At 40.2% G+C, this 21,581-nt stretch overlaps 1 protein-coding gene across 1 annotated transcript; it reads right to left on the reverse strand.

The window, feature by feature from the left end:
• Positions 1-12: 12 nt before the first annotated feature.
• LOC140941903 (phosphoinositide 3-kinase regulatory subunit 4-like) lies at positions 13-21,581 on the reverse strand. Its single transcript, XM_073390911.1, has 29 exons — positions 21,299-21,581; positions 20,875-20,919; positions 19,830-20,030; positions 19,264-19,348; positions 18,815-19,152; positions 18,222-18,348; positions 17,523-17,598; positions 17,315-17,411; positions 17,005-17,087; positions 16,204-16,256; positions 14,635-15,024; positions 13,206-13,502; positions 12,639-12,773; positions 12,023-12,160; positions 11,237-11,328; positions 10,797-10,982; positions 9,938-10,133; positions 8,869-9,009; positions 7,765-7,972; positions 7,531-7,597; positions 6,841-6,900; positions 5,708-5,838; positions 4,472-4,556; positions 3,727-3,833; positions 3,313-3,417; positions 3,072-3,197; positions 2,251-2,408; positions 1,248-1,423; positions 13-580 (listed from the first exon to the last, which is right to left on the reverse strand). The coding sequence occupies exons 1-29, from the start codon at positions 21,388-21,390 to the stop codon at positions 373-375; spliced, it is 4,203 nt and encodes a 1,400-aa protein (XP_073247012.1). The 5' UTR covers positions 21,391-21,581; the 3' UTR covers positions 13-372.

The following is a 21,581-nucleotide window of genomic DNA, read 5'->3' on the forward strand; positions in this document are numbered from 1 at the left end:
TCGGACACAATATAAGTTATAAATCACATTTATTTTATCTCTTTATCGTACATTTTCCACTTAAATCCTGCGCATAAAATTATAATACAAACAAACCAAGTGAATACAATATCTTCTGCCATCTTCAATAAATTCAAATTTTATTTCAAATTCAACTTCCGCTGAATTCGCCAAACATTATTTTAGATCTTTCAGACAAAAATCTTCCTAGGTAGGAAGGGATAGGGCGGGAAGTCTTCCATCTCTTCATCTATCATCTTTTTGCGTTTTTGGTCTTGTGCTCTAGACCTAGTCATTGCTCCAGGTCTCACGTTCGCCAGGTAGGAGGCTACCGATACACTGTGCAACAGGTTCTGAAAGCGTGAAGCCAATTTATTTCCAAATCTTGAGAACTCCGTCTCTACCAGCCGATATGACGTAGTTGTGAGGCAATTTAGTGACTGCAATGTCATTGATACATTCGTGATGTCCTACGGGGGGATGGTCTGGCCCTCGGCGTGGCAGATCTTCATGTACGCCACCCTTGCGTGGTGTACAGTAAACTTCCTGGAGTACATCAGTTCCGTCAATAAGGCGAGACCTGGTAAAACCACACAGAAGACAAAAATTGTAAGCATTTCGCAACATTGTGTAATGGGGTTATATCCGCTAGTTACAGCCGAGTGTAGGCTGTTGCATCTCCAAAATACCGGATTTTCTTTTATTCATTTATTTCTTACAATTTAATGACCTACTACAACACAAAACATACGAGAAAAAAATTCTACACCGATGGTCCCCAAAAGAGTCATTGGCCCCAGAAAAAAGGAAGCGCTCGTAACTTGTTAAGTGTTGAATTTGAAAGGAGGATATTGGACGATAATCATATTGTTTAAATTCTTCTCGAATGCAGAGCCATACAACAGAAAAAAATTAATAAAAAAATTAATAAACAACAACAACACCTATCCAGGGTAGCTTACGTTACTGGAGAGGTTATTAAAAAGCACGCGGCACAAGTGCTTTATAGCCTGCGTCGCAGACATTGAGTTCTCCATCTGGGTCTCGGGTGACAAGTCCGACTTTCTAAAAGTTCTTTGTTTTTTCCCTGGTTGGTTATGCCTCGAGATTGCGTCGCTAGCTCGGTCTTTGCGCGACCTCATGCATTGAAGCTCGCTTCGCTCACTTTTAAGAACCTCATGAGAGGTCGACTTGTAGCAGCTCTAAGGTACAAGTCAGATGCACGTGGAACCCAAAACGAAGCTTACTTGTACTGAAGCACCACATCGCTGAGATCATCTGTTGCCGCTCCTGCTATCATCTGAGAATGCTCAGGATAGGCCAGGTCCCAAAGCCGAATCCGGCGGTCTGAGCCCGCGGTCAGGATATAAGGACTCGTGTCCGGTCTACTCGTACACAGTGCGTGAACCGCGTAAGGAGAGACCTGGGAACAAGACGACAAGAAGAGGAAAAAAAGAGGGAGAAAATCTATTAAGAGGCTAAAAAAGCAAGAAACTGTAAAGAGCTAAACGATCCAGAGCAGATACCAGGGACCTCAAACTGCAATTAATGATTTCAATGAATTACTGATTTCACTCTCTTTTTAACATCCGTTCATAAGCCCCTCGCAGTTATAGCCCCATCTACCTGTTGACAAATAATATACATCCAATTATAAGCCACCCCCCCCTCCCCCTCTTGCTTGTATTGAAAAGAATTCGAATTATTTAAACCTTTTTAAATCTAATAAAAAACAGTAAATGCAAAACGTATTTTTATCAGCACTTCAATCAGGAGCCCATAACCTGAGCGAGCAAATTCCATGTACTTGTGTTCGGCGTTTTCACGGACCAGTTTATTTTTAGAACGGTTTTGGCGCGAATTTAGAATATCTTTAAAGTCCCGCAAACCAGTAAGCAAAATCTACAGACCTAAAAATGATAATATTTGCCTTTTCATGACATTACGTTTTCCTTTTTGATATCTTATACTTCGAATGTGTTCATAGACGAGGCAGAGATTTCATTTTCGCGCGAAAAAGTGCCCTAAAATGTGTCTAAAAATAAACTAGTTCGTAAAAACTTTGTGACATAGGCCTAGTATGGGAGTTGCTCGCTCCGGTTATGGGCTCCTGCAGCAGGAGCCCATAATCCCTGCAATAGATTGTTTCGAAGTGCTTTTTCTCGTCCAGTTATAAGCCCCCACGGATATAAGCCCCTCCATTAGACGTAAAAGCCCAGATCTTATAAGTAGCAGTTTAAGGTAACAAACCTGAGTCTGTGACAGGGGTGGGGTGTGGCTTGCCCACAAAGCTTGTCTCCTGGCTCCAGTTTCCAGATCCCACACGGTTACCTCGTTGTTTCCTTGTACAGCAGAAACAACCCAGGACTGCTCGGTCGGGTGAGTTGCCAGACGGCGAACGCGGGCACCTGAAAACAACACATCATGAGAAGAGATATAATAATCACAACAACTAAGACATCTTACAGTGCAGTCAGGTATCAGTGAGTGAATGTATAATTTTGCTCACACTGTACTGCCAACTATATGACGTGCATTATGCGGCGACAAATGACATTTGCTACTTGATTACCAGATTTCAAACGCTATAACTCGTTTGAAGAAATGTGATAGCAGATGCAGCCCCGACTCTACGCCAGTGCCAGTTCCATGGTTTCAATTTAAGTTCCCCGCAAGAAAAATACTTTTAATTCTTTTATTTACAATTTACGTTTCATTAGTCTTTAACTAACATTTTTGCAATATATTGAATCTCCGTATGTATAGATATTTTTTTCTGGCTAATAAATAAAACAGTCAGCGGTACTTCTGTAAAAGACAGGTACTAGCCCTTACGTGAGCGGTTGGAATGACTCAGCTTGTCTTCGTTTCATTTGCTTTGACGAGTACAAATGACTAATAACATTATTGAAATTGACGCCAGCGGCTCTCATTAATACTGGGTTGCTCGTGGTCATAACAGCCTTAAAAATGGCAAAACAGCCGATGAAATCAGGTGTTTATGTTTTGGCTTAACTTCCCTTTATTTTTGAGTCAGCATACATATACAAACTAGAAAAGGAGAAAAATACCTCTTGGATGAGAGAGGTTTGTTATTGGCAGCTGAAATCTTAGATCCCAGCAGACCAACATTCCAGAGCTGGTCCCAACAGTCAACCAACTATGACAAGGATCCACCACAAATGATGTAATCAAACCTGCAGTAGCCAATCAAAATTAAGAACAAAACAGATCAGTATAACTTATTATGATAATAAGGTTAGCTTTTTGAGCTTGTTGAAACATAGCTAAAACAATGAATCTTGAAGTTACCTTGAGAAGGGTCGTTCTCTAGTTTCCAGGCCATTTTACTCGTTCGAAGATCCAACCCACAGATCAGACCGTGAGATGTAGCGTAAGTGAGGACGGACCGGGAACCTAAATGAAAGCAATCGTGAGTTTAACTTGTTCAAAGACAAGGGTGATGCTTGCAAAATACATATTTATATAAACGTGACAAAACTAAACATAACTCGGGATAACTTCTATTTTGCCCAACGTTTTCTGCATTTCAGTTGCAGTTTTGCTCTGCATTGCTAAGTTACACTACCAAACTATATTTGAAGTGTTCGAAATTATATGTACCTTCCCTGTTTGAGTTCGTAGCGAAACGACATGAATAGAAAAGACTTTGTATCAAAACGACCGGTTTCTCCTGTAACACTAAAACCATTTTCCTTACTTCACCTGTCTCAAACTGTGCCATGTCAACCACCATTCCTTCCTCCTTGGGGTCAACTTTCTTTTGATAGACCTGGACTCTGGATGTTGACTGTTGATTACTCGGTTCAATTCTGTTTTAAGGAGTTAAAAAAAGGTGTAAATGATCGTCTTTATAGAAAAAGACGGTTAAGTAAGTCTTGTAACATAAATTGCATGCGAAAATAAATGATCATTCTTCGTATTTGATGAAACCAAGGTCAGCTGTGTAAGGCAATATTGTAGCGGACAGTCTGCAGAAGTCACAGTTATCGGCAGCAAAAAAAGAAAAAAAAACAAAGCAAAACAAAAGGAGACTAAGTCAACGTTGATCAGCTTCCTGAGTCTTCCCGACATTTGGCGACGCCACCGGTGGCTTCCTCGAGAAATGACGTCTGAGAAACGAGCGCAGAAATTCCACACTGGTGATTGGTCGGAAATTCGCCTCATCCAATCAAATCTGGGTAGTGACGCGTCATCAGTATGGAATTTCTGCGCTCGTTTCTCAAACGTCATTTCGCGGGGAAACCAGTGGTAGCGTCGCAAAATGTCGACTGTTTTCTCAGGCTTCATGAGTGTCAAATACCAACGTCCTTGAAGAGCAGCTAAATGTACAGTGACAGTAGATAGGGAAAAACTGGGCCATCTGACTATTCAAAACATATTCTGCGATGTGTGGGTCTTCTATCTATGCTATGTAGTTACTTTGAGTCAAGGTTTTCCGATCACTCACCTAAATACATCAATGCGTCCCTCACTGGATGCACAGGCGAGAGAACTTGATCCCTGGCAGAAAACCAACGCCTTCATCTTCCAACCTACAAACCAAAAGAAGAAATACAATCAACTATCTCTTTAAAGGACAACTTTGGGACCAGTTTTTCTGCCTCCTAGAAGAATGACTGAAAAACGACAGGGACCGACTTAAATCCGGAAAAACAGGTTGGAAATTAAGAAAATGGAACAGGCTTTTCAGGTCTCAAAAAATTTCCAGGAGCAAAGGAACGTCTGAAAAGGTAGTCCTCTTTTCCCGGTCGGAATTTTCCAAACGGAAATTTTGTCTTCGAAAAGCCTTCTCTACCACCAGTTTCAGGCTTTCGCGGCCTTTTTTGGTAAATGACATTGATGTGTGAAAAGGGGCTGGTAACCAGTAGAGAGACCTGAGTTTTCTTCAGTAACCAATAGAGAGCTTTAGATTCTAAGATGAGTATGACTACGAGTACAGGGTGTCTCTTATTTGAGAATACGCGCTTTATTTTTACGTTAAATCTCGTACTCGTAGTCGTTCTCGTCCGAGAATCTAAATCTCTCCATTTGCTTACACCATAAACCGACCAGTGTGCCCATGAAAATGGTACACAATCATAGAGAGTCAAAGCGGATGACTGAAAAACGGCCGTTTTGTTTTAGGTTCCGCCTAATTAGAAAACTCTGTTAGGACAGAATTGACGATACGTTATCATTCCCTTTCTTTATTCCCAAGTAACCACAAAAAACAAAATAATATAACAGCCGACATTTCCCGAGCCGAGACGCCACAACTGTTTTCCCCGCGAAATGCTGTCTGTGGAACGAGCGCAGAAATTCCATACTGATGACGCATCACTACCCAGGTTTAGGTAGAGCTTCTGATTGGCTCAAGCAAATTTCCAACGTGGCACGACCAATCAGAAGCTCTACACAGATCTGGGAAGTGATACGTCATCAGTATGGAATTTCTGTGCTTTTTTATCTGACGTCATTTCGCGAGGAAACCAGTGGTGCATGGTGTTTCGAAATGTCGGCTGTCTTTTTAGGCTATAGAGCGGTTTTCACTTGACTGTCGTAAAACCAAAACCAAAGTAAATACACTAGCCAACCAAAGGGCGTAGTAAAACCAAAACCAAACCAATTCCTCAATCACTTTCGACAGTCAAGTGAAAACCGCTCTAATAAGGCAAGTGTTATGCCAAGTAAAGGGTGTAATTACCTGCTCTGCTGTGTGTTTGCCTGGATTTGTTTATTAAACTTCTTCCATCAAGTTTCTGCAGATCCCATAGCTTGACTGAGCCGTCATCGGATGCGGTGGCAAAGTGCGAGAAATCGGGACTCACTTGAATTCTAAACATACAGAAATAAATATATAGTTGAAAGCACTATGACTACGATACATCAACGACATGTTGGCTGTTTGAAATCCATACCCATGGTTTATGAAAGAAGGTTTCTAAATCACTTGCTCGTTAAGTCGAAGGAGATAAGTTTTCTCACAGGCACCAATTATCGAGTAAGTCGCATGAAAACTACTCCGTGCCAGTCCTATTTTCACAGAATTACGTCCTATAGGGGTGTGCAAAATCCAAATAAGTATCAGGAGCAAGGATAAGCACACTGAGACGATTAGTACACAGCCCTCTGGGTAGGAATTTCCGAGTTTGATTCCCAGGTTTGACCTCAAATCCTTATTTTGATTTCTTTCCTTTCCGTGTAAAGCTCTAAATAGTGCATGAGCCAGGTAGGGTCGCTGGTACCACACGGGGGACAAAGGCTCTCCTACAAATTTAAAAGGGAAATACCCCTAATTTATGATAATAAGTGATAGCAATCGCAGAATCACAGCTTTCACCCACTTGTCTAAAATGAGCACACCGTCAACTTTAATGTAAGTTTGTCAGCTCAAGTACTAGGGAGCTTAAGCAACAATTCACACTGCCTCAAACTTTATCGCGTTTATTCCAATTCTAAAGGACTGTATCGAAGTACTGGAAAAGGAAAAGAAAATGGTTGCCTGGTGTTCAGGTCCTCTACAAAACGTAAAATTCAGTAACGCACTTTCACGTCGTAGTCGTGCAACGACGGCAAAGAAATGTACAAAAAAGCGTGATGCACGTGCAAAGTTGTTGTTTTGCTTAACAAACCTGATACTTTTTTGCCGTTCTCGTTGCTGTCGCCTTCGTCGTTGCTTAAGCTCCCTACTGTTACCAGTTACCGACATCAAATAAGGACCTTTGTCTTTACCTCTTTTATTCTCACTGTGTTTAAAACATCCTACATTACATTTGAAAGACCGTTTTACAGTCCCTAAGTGGGAACAGACAAAGAAAACAAGATACTTCTACAAACCTGTTGATAGCTGCTTTGTGCTCATGAAGATGTGCTACTAATATTCCTTTGGGCTGCCAACTGTATAGAAAACGGAAAAGACAGTATAATTATATAGACACATGTGATACAGGGCTCGAAAAAGACTTGAATTTCAGCTTGTCTTTTGGGTTAGCAGCTCTTACATTTTGCCTTCCCGGGGCCACTTCTTATTTGTCTCAGTTAATAGGGAGTTTAAGCAGCGACGTTTGTGAGCGACGCACGTCAACCGGAGGTGGATATTTTGCACACTTGAGCTGTTATTTTGAACAAACTCACTATAAGGGAGCTTAAGCAGCAACGTTTTTGAGCGACGCTCGTCAACCGGAAGTGAGCTTTTTCCTCTTTTAATATGCCATGGCGCCAGCAAGATTGTATTGCTAATTGTCTTTACTCTTATAGAGAAGACTTGCCCAAAAGTTTGTTCAAAATAACAGCTCAAGTGTGCAAAAATCCACCTCCGGTTGACGTGATTCGCTCATAAACGTCGCTGCTTAAACTCCCTATTAACTGGGACAAACAAGAAGCAACTTTTAAGCTTAGTTGCCAAAGGGGCAAGGGTACAGGCAAGCCACCTTTTAACAATCATTAACTAAGACGAGAAAAAAAAATGGCCCAGGGCAGGCAAAATGTGGGAGCTGCTTGCCCAAAGGACAAGCCCTGCTTACTTACCGAGATTGGATCGGCTTACTTGCTGGCTCAGATAACATGCTTCCCAAAAGGGTTTTCTCCTTCATATCTGCCCCCAAAAAATTCAGATATCTCATTATTAAAACTTTATACTGATCAAATTTTCGGCGGGTCTCGAAAATTCATTTCTAATTAAGGGTCTTTTGAGTTTTCTTTTATACGTAAAGCAGCCTTTAGCTCTCCCTGAAGTACAGAGATACATGTGTAAGCTCTAACCTGAAGCCTTTTGTTCTCTTTTGTGGCGAACCAATTTAAGAAGTTCCATCTTGCACGAAGCGTACCGAACTTGCAAAGGACTCTGGGTCACAAATTCTTGAAGGACTGGTGCCGACTGTTTTCTCGACTGAGTATTAGAATCTAATCGTTGCATACTAGCAGACTGGGTACCAGCCGAGCTAACAGACGCTGGGTCGTTCTTGTTGTCCTAAAAAGGAAATGAGAAATATTTACACGGAAAAGGCCTGGCCCAGGTACGTTCAAACGTTATATAGCGCTATCCACCGGATAAATCACTATCCAGTGGATAAGTATCAGGGAGTCCAATTGAGAAATCCACTGGATAGACTACGAGTAGCCCCCCATTTTTCCTCAGGGATAGTAGAGCGTGCGAAACGCGAGCCCGCGTGAAAATCACCCCACGCGAGAAAATGCGACACGCGGCGGGGAGAGAGAAAAATGAGTCGCCTTTTCTCGCGTGGGGTGATTTTCACGCGCGCTCGCGTTTCGCACGCTCTACTATCCCTGAGGAAAAATGGGGGACTACTTGTAGTCTATCCACTGGATAAATTTTAATCCCGTGGATGGTGCCATCCAACGTTTGAACTACCGGGGCCTGCAGGGTACGAGGTTGAGCAGGAGTACACAATGTCTTTGTGCACAAAACAGACAATGTTTGTATTTCCAACAATGAGAAGTAAACTTCAAAGCAGGTATCTTGTCAAGCAAATTTCTCCCGTTTGAACGGGGTCAAGCTCGGCTCTTACGCAGCCGCAGTCTCGTCCCATGGGCCAACTCATGCCAGGCGAGAGAACGGCGGAGGTTTGGAACTGAGCGTGATAACAAATTCTCTCGACAAGCTTGAGGGATGACGTCACATCCGAACTCACCGAGGATGACTGGAAATGAGACTGAGGCAGCCGTCACGCAACGCTTCCCCCAATCATGGTAGGAATAACACTATTGTTAGTTAGCAACTGTCCTGTGACCTGGGTATTATACAGTCATGTCTTGTTTTACGTCATTTGGCAAGGGTAACCTTAGCAACACACTTTTTCAAACCCAACTGCAAAGCAAGCAACAAACTTCATTCTAGGTACTCACCCCGCCCAGCGGCATAGAATATGTCTTTCCCAGTGGTGACTTTGGTCGCTGCATATTAGCGGGCAGTGACTCTCTCCTGGCCATCGCCATGGCAACATTGGCACCCTCCACTCCTCCAAACATGTGATGCCACTCTGGGTTCTGATTTCGAAAATTAAAAGGTGAAAACTGAGTTAAATAGATCACCCGCACACGACGTCACGGGGGCCATATTCGAATACCCAAACAATAAAATCAAATATTTCTACCTTTCCCAAGTTTTAATTTAAAGTCAACTCGCGCCTTGCAGACACCCCGATGATACGGACTGTAGCAAAAACCCAGGCCAAAATAAATTACAGATGTGTAACTGATATAAACTCCCGCTATCACGGACTCTCGCTAATGAGGATACTAACTCAAGGTCCCTGCAGTGCCCGCTATAATAGCCTGTTCACAGACCCTCTATTTTCTCTTCAAAGTCCGTCAAGCGCGTGTGATTCGCTCCGCTCGCGTGCTCGCCTCGCTCTCGCACACGCCGATGTTTTCCAAAAGAACGAAAAGAACCATAAAACAACGTCTGTGTACAGGCAACCGCTATAAAGGAAGTTGACTGTACTAGCATGGCCGCCCTGACGCCATATGCACTCGAGCTCTTCCTAAGACAGCACTCAGATTTTTGAGACGCTTCCACTTTCGTCACTATTTAACTAAAACAACGCCTGGTTTAAAACAAGACAAGAATAAGGGACAGACCATTAGAAAACTTACTGGGGGTGTGGGCGGGCGAAGAACAAATGAAAAAAATTCACGCACGCCAAGTAACCCTAAAAAATATTTATGCACTGGCATAAAAAAAATTCATACAAGGGAAATGTTAACGGGAAAAAAATTCATGCGGCTCGAAAATTCCCCACCCCCCCCCCCCCCCGCCTCCCACTCGCCCTTTCCATAACTGTCCGTCCCTAATGTTCAAGGAAAGGTCAACGGAAACGATGAGCATTTGTAACTATCTTGTCCAAAGGAGTAAGCAGATAAAAAGATACCATGATTGGACGGACTTATTATTAGCTACATTATTTTTACTCACCATGGCAGGTTGTTCAACCACAGACTTTCTATTTTTTGTGTTGCCTTTCTTGTTTGCGGTATTACCGTCGTTCTTTCCATCCGCTGTTTTTACCAACTCTGCACAGCGTCTGTGAACAGTCTTTCCCAAGTGTAGAGATTGGAGATCAATGTCTCCTTTTATAATTTCTTCTTTGTTTTCAGGTTGTTCCATGGTGCTACCAATCAAACATGAAAATGAGGCATCTTGAAGATAGAGCATCGTATTGAAAGATGTGGCTCAGGCAAGCACAGCAGAGTGTCCCGCGCAGCTGTTTTTTGGGATGTCACGCAACGTCCCCCACGTTGCGTGACATTCCAAAAAACGGCTGTGAGGGAGACTTAGACCAGCTCTACTGGAGATGTCAGTTACAGCGAAGGGCAGCGGGTCACGCAAAATGAGGGGCACGGAATCACGTGAAAGGCAAGGAATCGAGCAAAGCAAGGGGTGAGGATTCACGTAAGGGGCAAGGGATCAAGTGAAGCGAGGGACCAGGAATCGTGTGAGAGGCACGTGCGGGGTCAAGACAAGCGGGAGCGTGGAATATAGAAAAAGACAAGGTGTCAAGCGAAGTGACGGGGCGAGTCAAACAGATACGGAGTCACTAGTCTCACAGGCTTGAGACGACTGTACTTGTGTTAGTTGTGGACAGGTTGCCGTTCAAGTCATACCTGCTATCTTACTATGATAACAACATGGATCAGAAAAAGAGGTACAAATTAAGCCGAGGGTGAACCTCCACTAACTGAGAACAATTTAAGGTCGTTTTACAAGGAACAGCAAAGAAATGTACCAAAAATCTTGTAGTGTCATGTTAATTGTAGTAAATAGGTAGCTTTACCTGGTTTTGGCTCGGTGTAACTTAACAATAATTTCCTTGAGGAAGAGTAATTTATCCTCATCTTCTTCAGTAATTCCTTGTGAGTGTAGTTTGCGGAAAACAGGAATCAATACTTCGTTTGTTTCAGGGTAATTTGGTCTCTGGCCTGCACGACAGAGATTACGGACCAACTGTCGATCCTGCAAGCTGCAACAAAAGGTACGGACAACTTTTATATTAAACCGTCATATTCTACTATTGTAAATAACCTCTGTTAAGCGTTCAATAATATTAATACTACTTTTATCCTAAAAGAACAACAACAATAACTGGAAGTACCAGAAAATAGGAATCACGCGCAAGGATACAGCAGATGAGCAAAAACTGAAAACAACAGATGAAAAAATAGCCGGGAAAGAGTCTGCTCTCGAAGGCTAGTTACAATATATAAAACCCTATACCTGTCAAATAAACTTTCAACATGAGGCGACTTAATAATGAAGTCATATACACTTCTATTGATGGGTTCTTTGAGAAGACTCACTAGAATGACCTGCCAGCAAACAAGACAAGAATGAGTTGAGTTTTAAAGATGAATAAAATGTTAACACTTCTAGAAACTGAAGAATCTTCTTGCGCAAGAAAGTAAGAACTTATCAACGTATTTGTTCATAATTAAAACTCTGTTTGATTGTCAGTCATGGAACGTTTGCCATGAGCTAAAATGGTGAAGTTTTGGATTAAGTCAAAAAACGTCTGAGGGAAGACAAAAACATACCTAAAAATTACAAGAAAAAGGAAAACAGACTGTTATTCAGAAATACAATAGTTTGTTAAATTGGTTTGGGTGATTTGAGGCAAATACACTGCATGGTATGTTGAGGAAAGCCCTATATCACTTCGCTAAGGAAGAAATATTCCAACGAAAGTTTAATTTCGTGGCAAAAGGGCTTTAAAAAAACAATTTTTTGACTAAGTGTACAAACAAAAACGAAGGAAATGCTTCCCAAAACATAACGGTTAAAAAGTAGTTCCAAGGCTGTGCTCCGAGAAAAATTATATTGACTCTGGTTCTCTGAACCTGTGAAATCCAGGTCGCCCCTCACGTGATTTCTATGCAAAAACTGAGATTTCCTAGTCACCCGAGAGCACTGTGTAAGGCGCCAGGGTCATCTGGGCGCTGCTATAAGAGTCGCCCCTCAGTTCGGTGTAATACTGATTTGAACTGACTGAATTTTCTTCAATACCTCCTGATCAACTTGAACAACAGGGTGTTTCAGGAATGGTTGAAGACGAGGCAACAGATTACAGTGTACATCAGCAACGTTCAACGTTCTTGCTACTGCAGCTACGAATCCTACTGCCCCGTAGCGGATCCACATGTTCTGATAAAAGAAAAATCATAGTTAGCGTAACAGTTAGCCTTTCTTTCTGCCCGAAATTTGTCCCGGGAAAAAACTAAGCGTCTGTTCGCTTCTAGCCAAAATGAAAACTTGGTTACAAGTGTTCTTGCGTCCCAGATCGAACGGGAGTTTTAGTTTTATCAACTCAGTCGATAAAGTAAATTAGCCACCGTAAGGAAATTCAGAAGCTGACGTTGCTACCGCCAGAACTTCCTAAGAAAGCATAAAAAATTCTGCGCAATGATAGAAATGTGATGGTGTTTAAGATAATGTACCGCCCGATAAACGAAGAAGCTTTAAGAAGAACCGGTCACGTAGTACTCGGATTTTTTTTTCTTCCAAGCCGCCTGTGTCACTGACTGAATTAACATCTTTCTCTTTAAAATTCTGTATTTAATCGTACGCCATATCGCAAAACCGGCACGCAATTAAAGTAAGTCGTCTCAAACATTTAACTTACAGGATGGCAAAGAAAAGGAACAATCTCAGATACGAGTTCTTGCAGGGTTGGTTTTTGTAACAGTCCCAGTTCAGCCAGGCAAGTGAGTGCATTTAATGCTTTACACACAACAAACTCTTCAGTATCACTCAAGCCCTGTAAAAAGAGAAGACATTAGTGACACCAAGGTTTAAAACAGTTTATTCTGTTGTATAATACACTGAAGTGCGCAATAGGTATTTATCACTATGGAATACTACAGTTGCCCAAATTCTTGTCTTATTGAACAGAAAATGACAGCTTATAAAAACTTCTTTTCCTTTGTTTCTTTGTTCTCTGAAATTTAGCCTCTAAAATAATTATTTCCTTAATGTATCAATCACTCTATAGTGAACTGTTCACTCGGCATTCGCCACGTTAGAATCGAAAAGGGAACTGCAGCCAAAACGCGTCTTGCAATGGTTCCTGGGATAGTTACTAAGGACGCGCCGGTCAGCTATTGGCCAATTTTTTTCCTGTCCCTTCTAACAGACCCAGAAGTCATTGCAAGAGTTAACTCGGCTCAGTTCCCTTCCGAATGGCTCGTACCTGTTCCAATAGTGGTCTAAGCATTACCAGACTCTGCCATCCGACATAAGCAGCAACTCCAACAATACTGTCAAAGAACGCTCCTCTGAGTTGCCAGTCCTGTTTGTCATTCAAGAATGTGATCATATGTGACAGAAGAACATCGTTGGCCTTCTGCCGACCAAAGAACACACACAGCTGTGTAATGCCATTTTCAAGGAGTGTCTGTTTTACAATGTTCTCGGGATCACTTAGCAAAGTCACGACTTTTCTTTGAATAAGTTCATGGAGAGCTTGGAGTTCAGTGTCATAACTTCCCTAAAAAAAGGAAATATTGAACGAATAAATGACGAAGTGACGCAAAAGTAGTCTGGACTGCTTCCGGAACTATCTTACCGCACGAACTCAAAGAGTGCAATTTGAAGATGACATCTCCTCAACACGAGCCATCTGTTTTGGCGTCCCTCAGGGTTAAATTTTGGGGCCTCTGCGTTTTGTTAATATGTATGCCGATGATACTGTAATGTTTTTTTTTTACGAATTTTTGCACCTCGAAGATAGCTAACAATGGATGGAAAGTAACAGGCGCATCCTTAATCGGAGTAAAACAAAATCATTGCTCTTTGGAAGTTGGCAGAATCTTGCCAAATCACCAAATTTTTGTATACAGTTATACGGAAAGAATTTAAAAAGAGTAGCTAAATACAGCTATTTAGGTGTTGCTTTAGATGAGAACCTTTCTTGGAAAGATCACGTCGAGTATGTAAGCAGCAAAGTCAGTAGGAGAATAGGGCTTTTGTCTCGTATACGATCATGCCTCACCGTACATTTTGCATGACCAAATCCTCGTTTCATTTTGAGAGAATAAACGAAGTCGACCGCGATATCTCGCATTGGCAAAGTTTATCTTTTGTTTGCCCCCTGAAATACCACATGACATTGCCTTTGCTGTTTTATTCCATCAATCCTAAAGCGCGTCCAAAGATGGCGGGTATTGTGAATAAGGTCTAGTAAACCAGGGGCACCCAACGAGAATATAGTTCAAAACCACTTAAACATAGCATTTTAGTATTTAAACGGTAGATATAGCCATATTTCTATCCCCTAAAAATTTTTCATCTGTTCGGATTTCCTAGCTGAAAGTCTAGTGATCCGAAAATTATAGGGATCAAAACTTACCTTTTCGAAAATTTCAGCCACAAAGAAAAAAATCCCGAAAATTCTAGGCGACCTTTTTAGAGTAAAAATCCGTTAGAAATGGGCAATTATACCATTTTTAAGATGTCCGAAAATCCTAGGAGAGGCAGGCAGGCAAGCAAGAAATTTTACAACAAAATTAATGTTCTTCAAATTATAGATCTTAAATCGTCTTCCGAACAGATATTTTCAAAAAATTGACGTTGGGTGCCCGGTTTAACGGTCTCTAAAGAGAAAAAAAACATAAATTTACCTGATATTGTATAGGCGCATCATCAGCTTTATAATTTTCTTGATTAGCGTAATCTAACTGCGCCATTTCCAAAAACTTCAGCGCTGTCTCCGCTAACGAAGCAATATTCTCAGCATACGCAATTCTCACGATGACTTCTTGATCTTGTGTTAGCCATGACAGACCTGGCAATATGTATTCTGGAAAAATGTTCGCATCACTTCGCGGAATACTGCGTACTAACTGTAGACACTGTGTTAATATCTTTAAGGCTTGAGCTCGGATTTGCGGTAATGAATCATTGACTAGAAACAGTATGTATGGTAACATACGATCTAGAATTATTTCATGGCTGACATGACGAGCAATCTTGAGCAGGAGTTCCAGTACAGTGAGTTTGGAGACACAATACTGAGGATAGAACATAAGTTGGTTACCCCTTTAAACCCTAACGTAAAAATGAAAATTCTCATTTGCGTTCCCTATTCATCTTGTATTCTGTTTAAAAAAGCATTGATACTACTAGGAGAAATTTCATGTTGATCATTCCCAGGGCTTAAAGGGTTACGTAGGATGCAGAAGAGTGCATGGTACTGCAGAAAGTCTGGAGTGTGGAAGCAAGGTACCAACTGTTGCAGATTTGGATTCACCCCACGTAAGGAATTTATGACTGTCTTGGATTCTGGATTCCACACCGTGGATTCAGGATTCCAGTCTTTGTCAGTGGAACTCTGATTCTAGATTCCAATCATTAGTGGGATCCCGGATTTCTCCTTGAGACATATTCTGGATTCGAAAGTCCAGGATTCCAATTCCACAAGCAAAAATTTCCCGGATTCCAGAATCTGGATTCCCTTACACAGGGTGATTAGATGACAAGTTGATACAGTACAGAAGGTTTAGTTTTCAAGAAATGGCAAATAAAGTCGAGTGGAGCAAGTTCAAAAATTAATTATAAATTTTAAGATCCTTTTAGCTAGTGGTGCCCTCCATCAAAAAACTCCCCTCTTCCCCGTAAAAATTGTGAACTCAAAACATAGAAAATTATAACAGTTTTTTTAAGTCGGACACTGCTGTGATTGGTACTGAGACACCAAACCATCTCGCCACCAACAAAATTGCCACCAAGAAGTCTACACACCACCAACGAATAACTGTGAAATAAAAATTGACACAGTTGGTGATGAGTTGGTTTGTTGGCGAGGTGACCAGAAGATACCCTTAGGAATGGCAGGGACCAACACTGGGATAGTCTCTTTTACGTAACCGCAGCTAATTGGATCCTGACAAGTGCATGTATTCAGCACAAAAGTACTAATAAAGATTGTACAGCAATTTCTGCATGGTTGTCTGAGCCATTTGAAGGTCTAGCTGTTTGCAGGGCAAAGGCAGTACTTTCATTTCTCAGTTCTTTTAAGACTCTTACTATCGTTCGAAACCTGGGAATCGAACCTGTGACCTTCCGCCCTGCAATCCAACACCCTACTGACTTAGCCAACTCTGCCAAGGTTAAAAAGATTTTCTAAGGATCCTTTTTTGAGGAGGTGTCCATCTAAGAGGAGTTGACTGTATTATTGTAATCAAGCCTACCTTACAGCTTCTAATGCATGAAGTTAGAAGTGACACAATAATCACTAAACAACCTGAAAGACAATAAGACAATTTTCTATAACCAGCACAATAGGGCCATTTATACAAGGAAAAATAAGACGCATTTCACACAGACCTAAATACGTCCTAAATAAGATGCAAACTGTAACAATACTTATACGAGCATGTCTTAACTAAGATGCGTCTTATCTAAGACCAGGTGTTTAGAGATGTTCTTACATGTAGATAAGACGAGCCGAGCCTCATTTCAGACAAAATGTGCCGTTTATACAGGAAGTTTGCGTCTTGTTTTTCCTAGTATAGATTGGCCCTATTAAATATCACATCTCCTAAATTACATCTCCTCATAATGTTATTGCATCTCCTAAAAGACTGCTTGATTAGAATGGAGAATTCAGCTCACGTTTTGGCTATTACAATTTAGTAGATAATTCTTAATGTCCGGAGTATCACATGGCTTGGATGCATGCATGTCCTTGCTTTGTTCAGTGTGAAGACATTTCAGCTTGCCTTCAACTTGCTGTTACAGGGGAAACAGCAAACATCTACAGTCATGATAATACAGTTGATTCCTGCTTCCCTTGTAAAGTTAAAAGCAGGCAAAAAAAATCTGAAGTCATATTACTGAACTGACATCTGCCCGACACCAAAGTACTGTGCTTTGTATTTGGTTTGATACCATTACATCCCCTAAATGGCTGTTTGATTTGAAAGGTTAATTCAGCACATTTTAATTGTACCTTTGAGGTGGCTTTGAGCAGAAGTTTAATTAAACCTTACCATCCTTATCAGGAATGATTGTGTCATCTGCATCATCTGTAGGAAGTAATTCTTCAAGGATCTGTTCAATGTCACGCTTGATTCTGAAAACAAACCAAAAACTATGCGATATATTGGCAGACTAGGTTAATTATCACAAACAAAAGATATTGCAAAGTACAACTCTATATTTCATAGAAACTGTGCTATACTGTAATTTATCAAATGATTAACAGAATGACTGTTGGGAGAAAATTGATGTTGATCACTCTTGTAACTTAAATGCTTTAGTCACTACAACTACAGAGGAAGCACATAAAAATGTATTCACCTGCTGATCTTCTCATCTGAAGTCAGGACAGGAAGCATGGAAAACTTACTCATGTAGTTTTTCAAGAAAGTGTAAAACTGTTCTGGAAATATTATCCCTGAAAAAAATTTTAAAAAAGGATATTAAAGACTATTGCATGTGCAAGTGAGAAGAAGATCAAGATAGCACATGCTCATAAAAATAATAATATTAATATACCTGTACTCACCTCTGTACTTTCTCATAAACTCAGCAGCAGATAACCTACTTTTTGAATCTTTGCTGATCATTTGCTCCACTAATTCCTAGTGCAGAATATCAGTAAAGAATTAACAAAAATTAACCACATAATAATAAAAAACTTTCTAAAATACATTTAGGTCAACATTCTAATATGCCCTCTATAACCCTTTTAACTGGAAGAAAGTTGCTAGGCAACCACCACTACCCATCATTTCAGCACACTCCCCTCACCCTCCTTAAATATTTTAACAGCTACAAGTGGGCTACTCAAACCTCAAGTTAGCTGTTTTTTTAGCTGTTTGCTAGCACTAATTAAGAACCCTCCTGAAGTTTTTAAACTTAAGGTTTGAGTAGCCTACGTGTAGCCGCACCCTCCCCCTGACAAAGGAAAAATGGAGGGGGGAGGGTGCAGCTACACGTAGGTGAAGGTCTGAGCTGTCTACTTTTTGTGGAAAAATGGTAAAGTGAGAGAGTGAAAGCCTGACATTGACCACATTGCTTGATTGACAAGCCACCTACTTTTACGTCCTAACTGTCTACCTTAAAACTTAATGAGAATGTACCCTGCTTCACTCAGAGGGGATACATGTAAAGTAACTTTAAGAACTGATAAATCTGAGCCACATTATTGACATGACAAGAGATTTGATTTTATGAAAGTGTTGACGTGAAGAATTTTTCATACCCTTATATTTGAGTCATCAATTTTTGACAAGGTCACTGTGGGATCATAATCTCCATTGCGGTATGAAAGAAGCTCCGACAGGTCAAACAGTCTGTTCCCTTCATTGAAAAGTTCAGCAATTACACACCTGTAATTGAAAAAAAAAATCAACGTTTAAGGCAAGATTTGCAGCTTCATAGAACATAGTAGATGGATCTCAAACTTTGTAGCTTACACCCCCTTAGCTTCTGGACCCAGTTGTTCAAAGGTTGGTTAACACTATCTACTGGATAAATCACTATCCACTGGATAAGTATTAGGTAAACCAATTGTGTTATCCAGTGGACAGAGATTTATCTAGTGGATAGCATTATCCACCTTCCTTATCTACCGACAACTGGGGACTGATCCTTAAATGTTTGACCCCTAAATTTTCTGATTAATGATCCATGTTCTGTACCTGCTCTTGACCATTTCCCAACTTCACGAAGTTTAATAAATTGGAACTTCCAGACAATATTCAAAAATAGACCTCAAATCATAATCAAACAGTTAAAGTTTAATAATTCATTGCTACACGTTGCAAGCTGCTTGTCACAAGATCTCTTACTTACCCAACAGAAAATATGTCCATTTCTGGTGTTAAAGTTCCTTGCTGGTGTCGCGCAAGTTCCATATCTGGTAAACTGGGATCATTAGTATTTGACTGAATGTCTGAATTACTAACCATCGGAAGACCTCGAGCTAACAACTGCTCTGCTTGTCTGGAGTCCAAGAATCTCTCAGGTGCAATGTAACAGCTGCGGCGACGAGACGTATCAAAGAAGAAGTTGAAGTCAGCAGGGTTGTCCTCAGGGAGGAAAGCAGGTTTGAAACTTGCAATGTCGGTTAAGAGAACCCAGTTCCAACCTGTCACCATCACATTCTCTGTTTTAATGTCCCCATGACAAACCTGAAAATAACAATATCTCTGGAGTATAACATAGGACTGAAGTCAACAACTTTCCATCTTTTTAATATTTCAAATGATGAGAACATGTTTTACTGTTGATAAAAAAAATACCTTGACTGAGTGGCACTGATCTAGAGCACTCAATAACTGGAATACAATCCATTTCTTCTCAATAACATCAAGAAAAGGCCGAGTGCTAAAACAAACATTTTGGAAAAGGGGTTAATCAAAATATTTTTTATAGCTGGACAAATTGTAAAATTTTTCCTGTTCATTTTTAGTCCTTTGTTAAGACTGTACTCAAATTAATTTCATGGCCCCTAAACAAGAAAATTCTGAATTGCAATGACAAGTTTTGTGTAATAAAAAAAAGACAGAGTACACACGGTTGCTCAAATTCATTTTTTTGGACAGTAGTACACTGTTTAGTTTGACTGGTCATGCGCTTAATAATAAATTATTATAGCAAACATAGTTAAAGATATTGAGCTTTAACTGTAAAGAAAATGGTCTGAAGGGAAACAAAAGTTGCTTTGAGTTGGTGAGAGGTTCATCTTACCAAACACACAATTACAGTACATGTATGATGAAAAACCCTGGAAAATTGATTTTGGTTCAAATGAGTGAAAGTTTCAAGTTAGTGAGGCTTCTAGTTTCCGGGAGTCAACTGTACTTACCTTATCCGGTCATACAGATTATCTTTAATATACTGCCGAATAACAAGACTGGCCTTGTCCGTCAGAATGGAGTGATGGAATGGAAGGACATTTGGAGCACTCGCAAGTCTGATTTTGATGTCTGTGAGCTGATCTTGATAGGTTTTCAAAGGAAGTGACGGGTCTTGAATGGCAAACACCTTCACCACACACAATCCTTCCCTAGTTTAAAAAAAGCTGTTATTGATAAAAATTACAGTCATCCAAGTTGATTTTTTTCTCAAGTAACTATGTTGCTACTGATAGCTTTTAACAAAAGTGACTCCCTTTCTACCACTATTCGAGTCATTCCCACTCCTTGTTTAAAACTGAACTTCATTCTAAGCACTTTTTCAGATCCAATGAATGAAAATCCCGAGAAAAGTTTTGCAGGAGGGAAAAATAAACAAAAACAAAATATGGCAAAAAGAAATAGTAAATGATATGATCAAATACCAAAAGATTATTCAATAAATTTTCTTTCAAAGCATAAAAGGAAAAAAGTTTTTACACCAGCCTGACTTTATTGACCTCTTTCACCACCTTTTAAATCTTAATGATAAATTATTTATAAGAAAATAAATCCAAGAGCAATGGTTTCAAGTAAATTTGAAGTACGCAGCTGGTTTAAGTAAAGTATAAACCAAATGTGTCAATAGGTTGAAAGAATCTTTATTAGTAAAATTAATAAGTTCAATTTATGGGAACTAGTAGCCAACTTCTGTGAGCGAAATAGCCAAGACAGTTTTGTAAGCTCTTTTTATTATAAATGACAATGATTACTTTTGTAAAGTTAAAATAAAAAATATTGAATTTAATACGAGCCACCATGTTTGCCATAATACTTAAGAGTACCTATTGGCAATCAATATTGTGCATAATGCATGTTCAGCTTCAAAATAAACAAAATGTAACACAATGCGGTGTGAAGTTAATAAAAAAGAAAGTGAATTCAATATGCCCTCACCTATAACAAATAAAAATTGTACAACACAATTACATTTAAGTTTATTAAAATTTAACTTACTTGTGTTTGGCTCGGGAAACCTTGAAAAATCTCGTACTTCCTAAGCTGTCATAAAAAAGATGAAGCAATCAAACCAGATCCAGTTGTTTAGATTAATAAGAAAGTACAACTATAGCCTTAGAATTAAACCTGCTGAAGAGCCACAAATTGATTGTACAGGCCTTTGGGACACAAATTCTGAGGTTTGCATGAACAAAAGATATTTTGGCAAAATAAAAATGAAAAGGATTGAATCACAGCACGATGAAATACAAGAAATTCACTGCTGACAACGACCGCGCTTGAGTCAACAATCATAAGTCACGATCGAACACATAATCAAATGTGCATTGCATTGGCAAGTCCTGACTACTTTCCTTCCGTTCCAGGATTAACCAAAAGCGTTTTTATTTGTTTGGGCTTGTTTATCGGAAATATATCTCACCTGCAATCGAACTCATAATCTGGTAGGTCGCTAAAGTAGCTCTCCACACTCAAAATCTGAGACGGTGCAATTCCAGACAGCTGATTTCCCATCTCACTATTTCAAGTAAAATGGCGACTCCACAAAGAAGCATAACAATCGGCGATTTTTTTTAGAATGGGCCAAGTCTTACTACTTGCACCCTAAAAAGCTGTCACTTCATTCTTCTGTTTCAAAAGGTTTAAGAGTGACACATTTTTCAGTATTTTGAAAAGGATAGTTAGCAAGAAAACCAAAATGAAGC

This window comes from Porites lutea, chromosome 1 (assembly GCF_958299795.1).
Source record: "Porites lutea chromosome 1, jaPorLute2.1, whole genome shotgun sequence".
Taxonomy (NCBI): Eukaryota; Metazoa; Cnidaria; class Anthozoa; order Scleractinia; family Poritidae; genus Porites; species Porites lutea.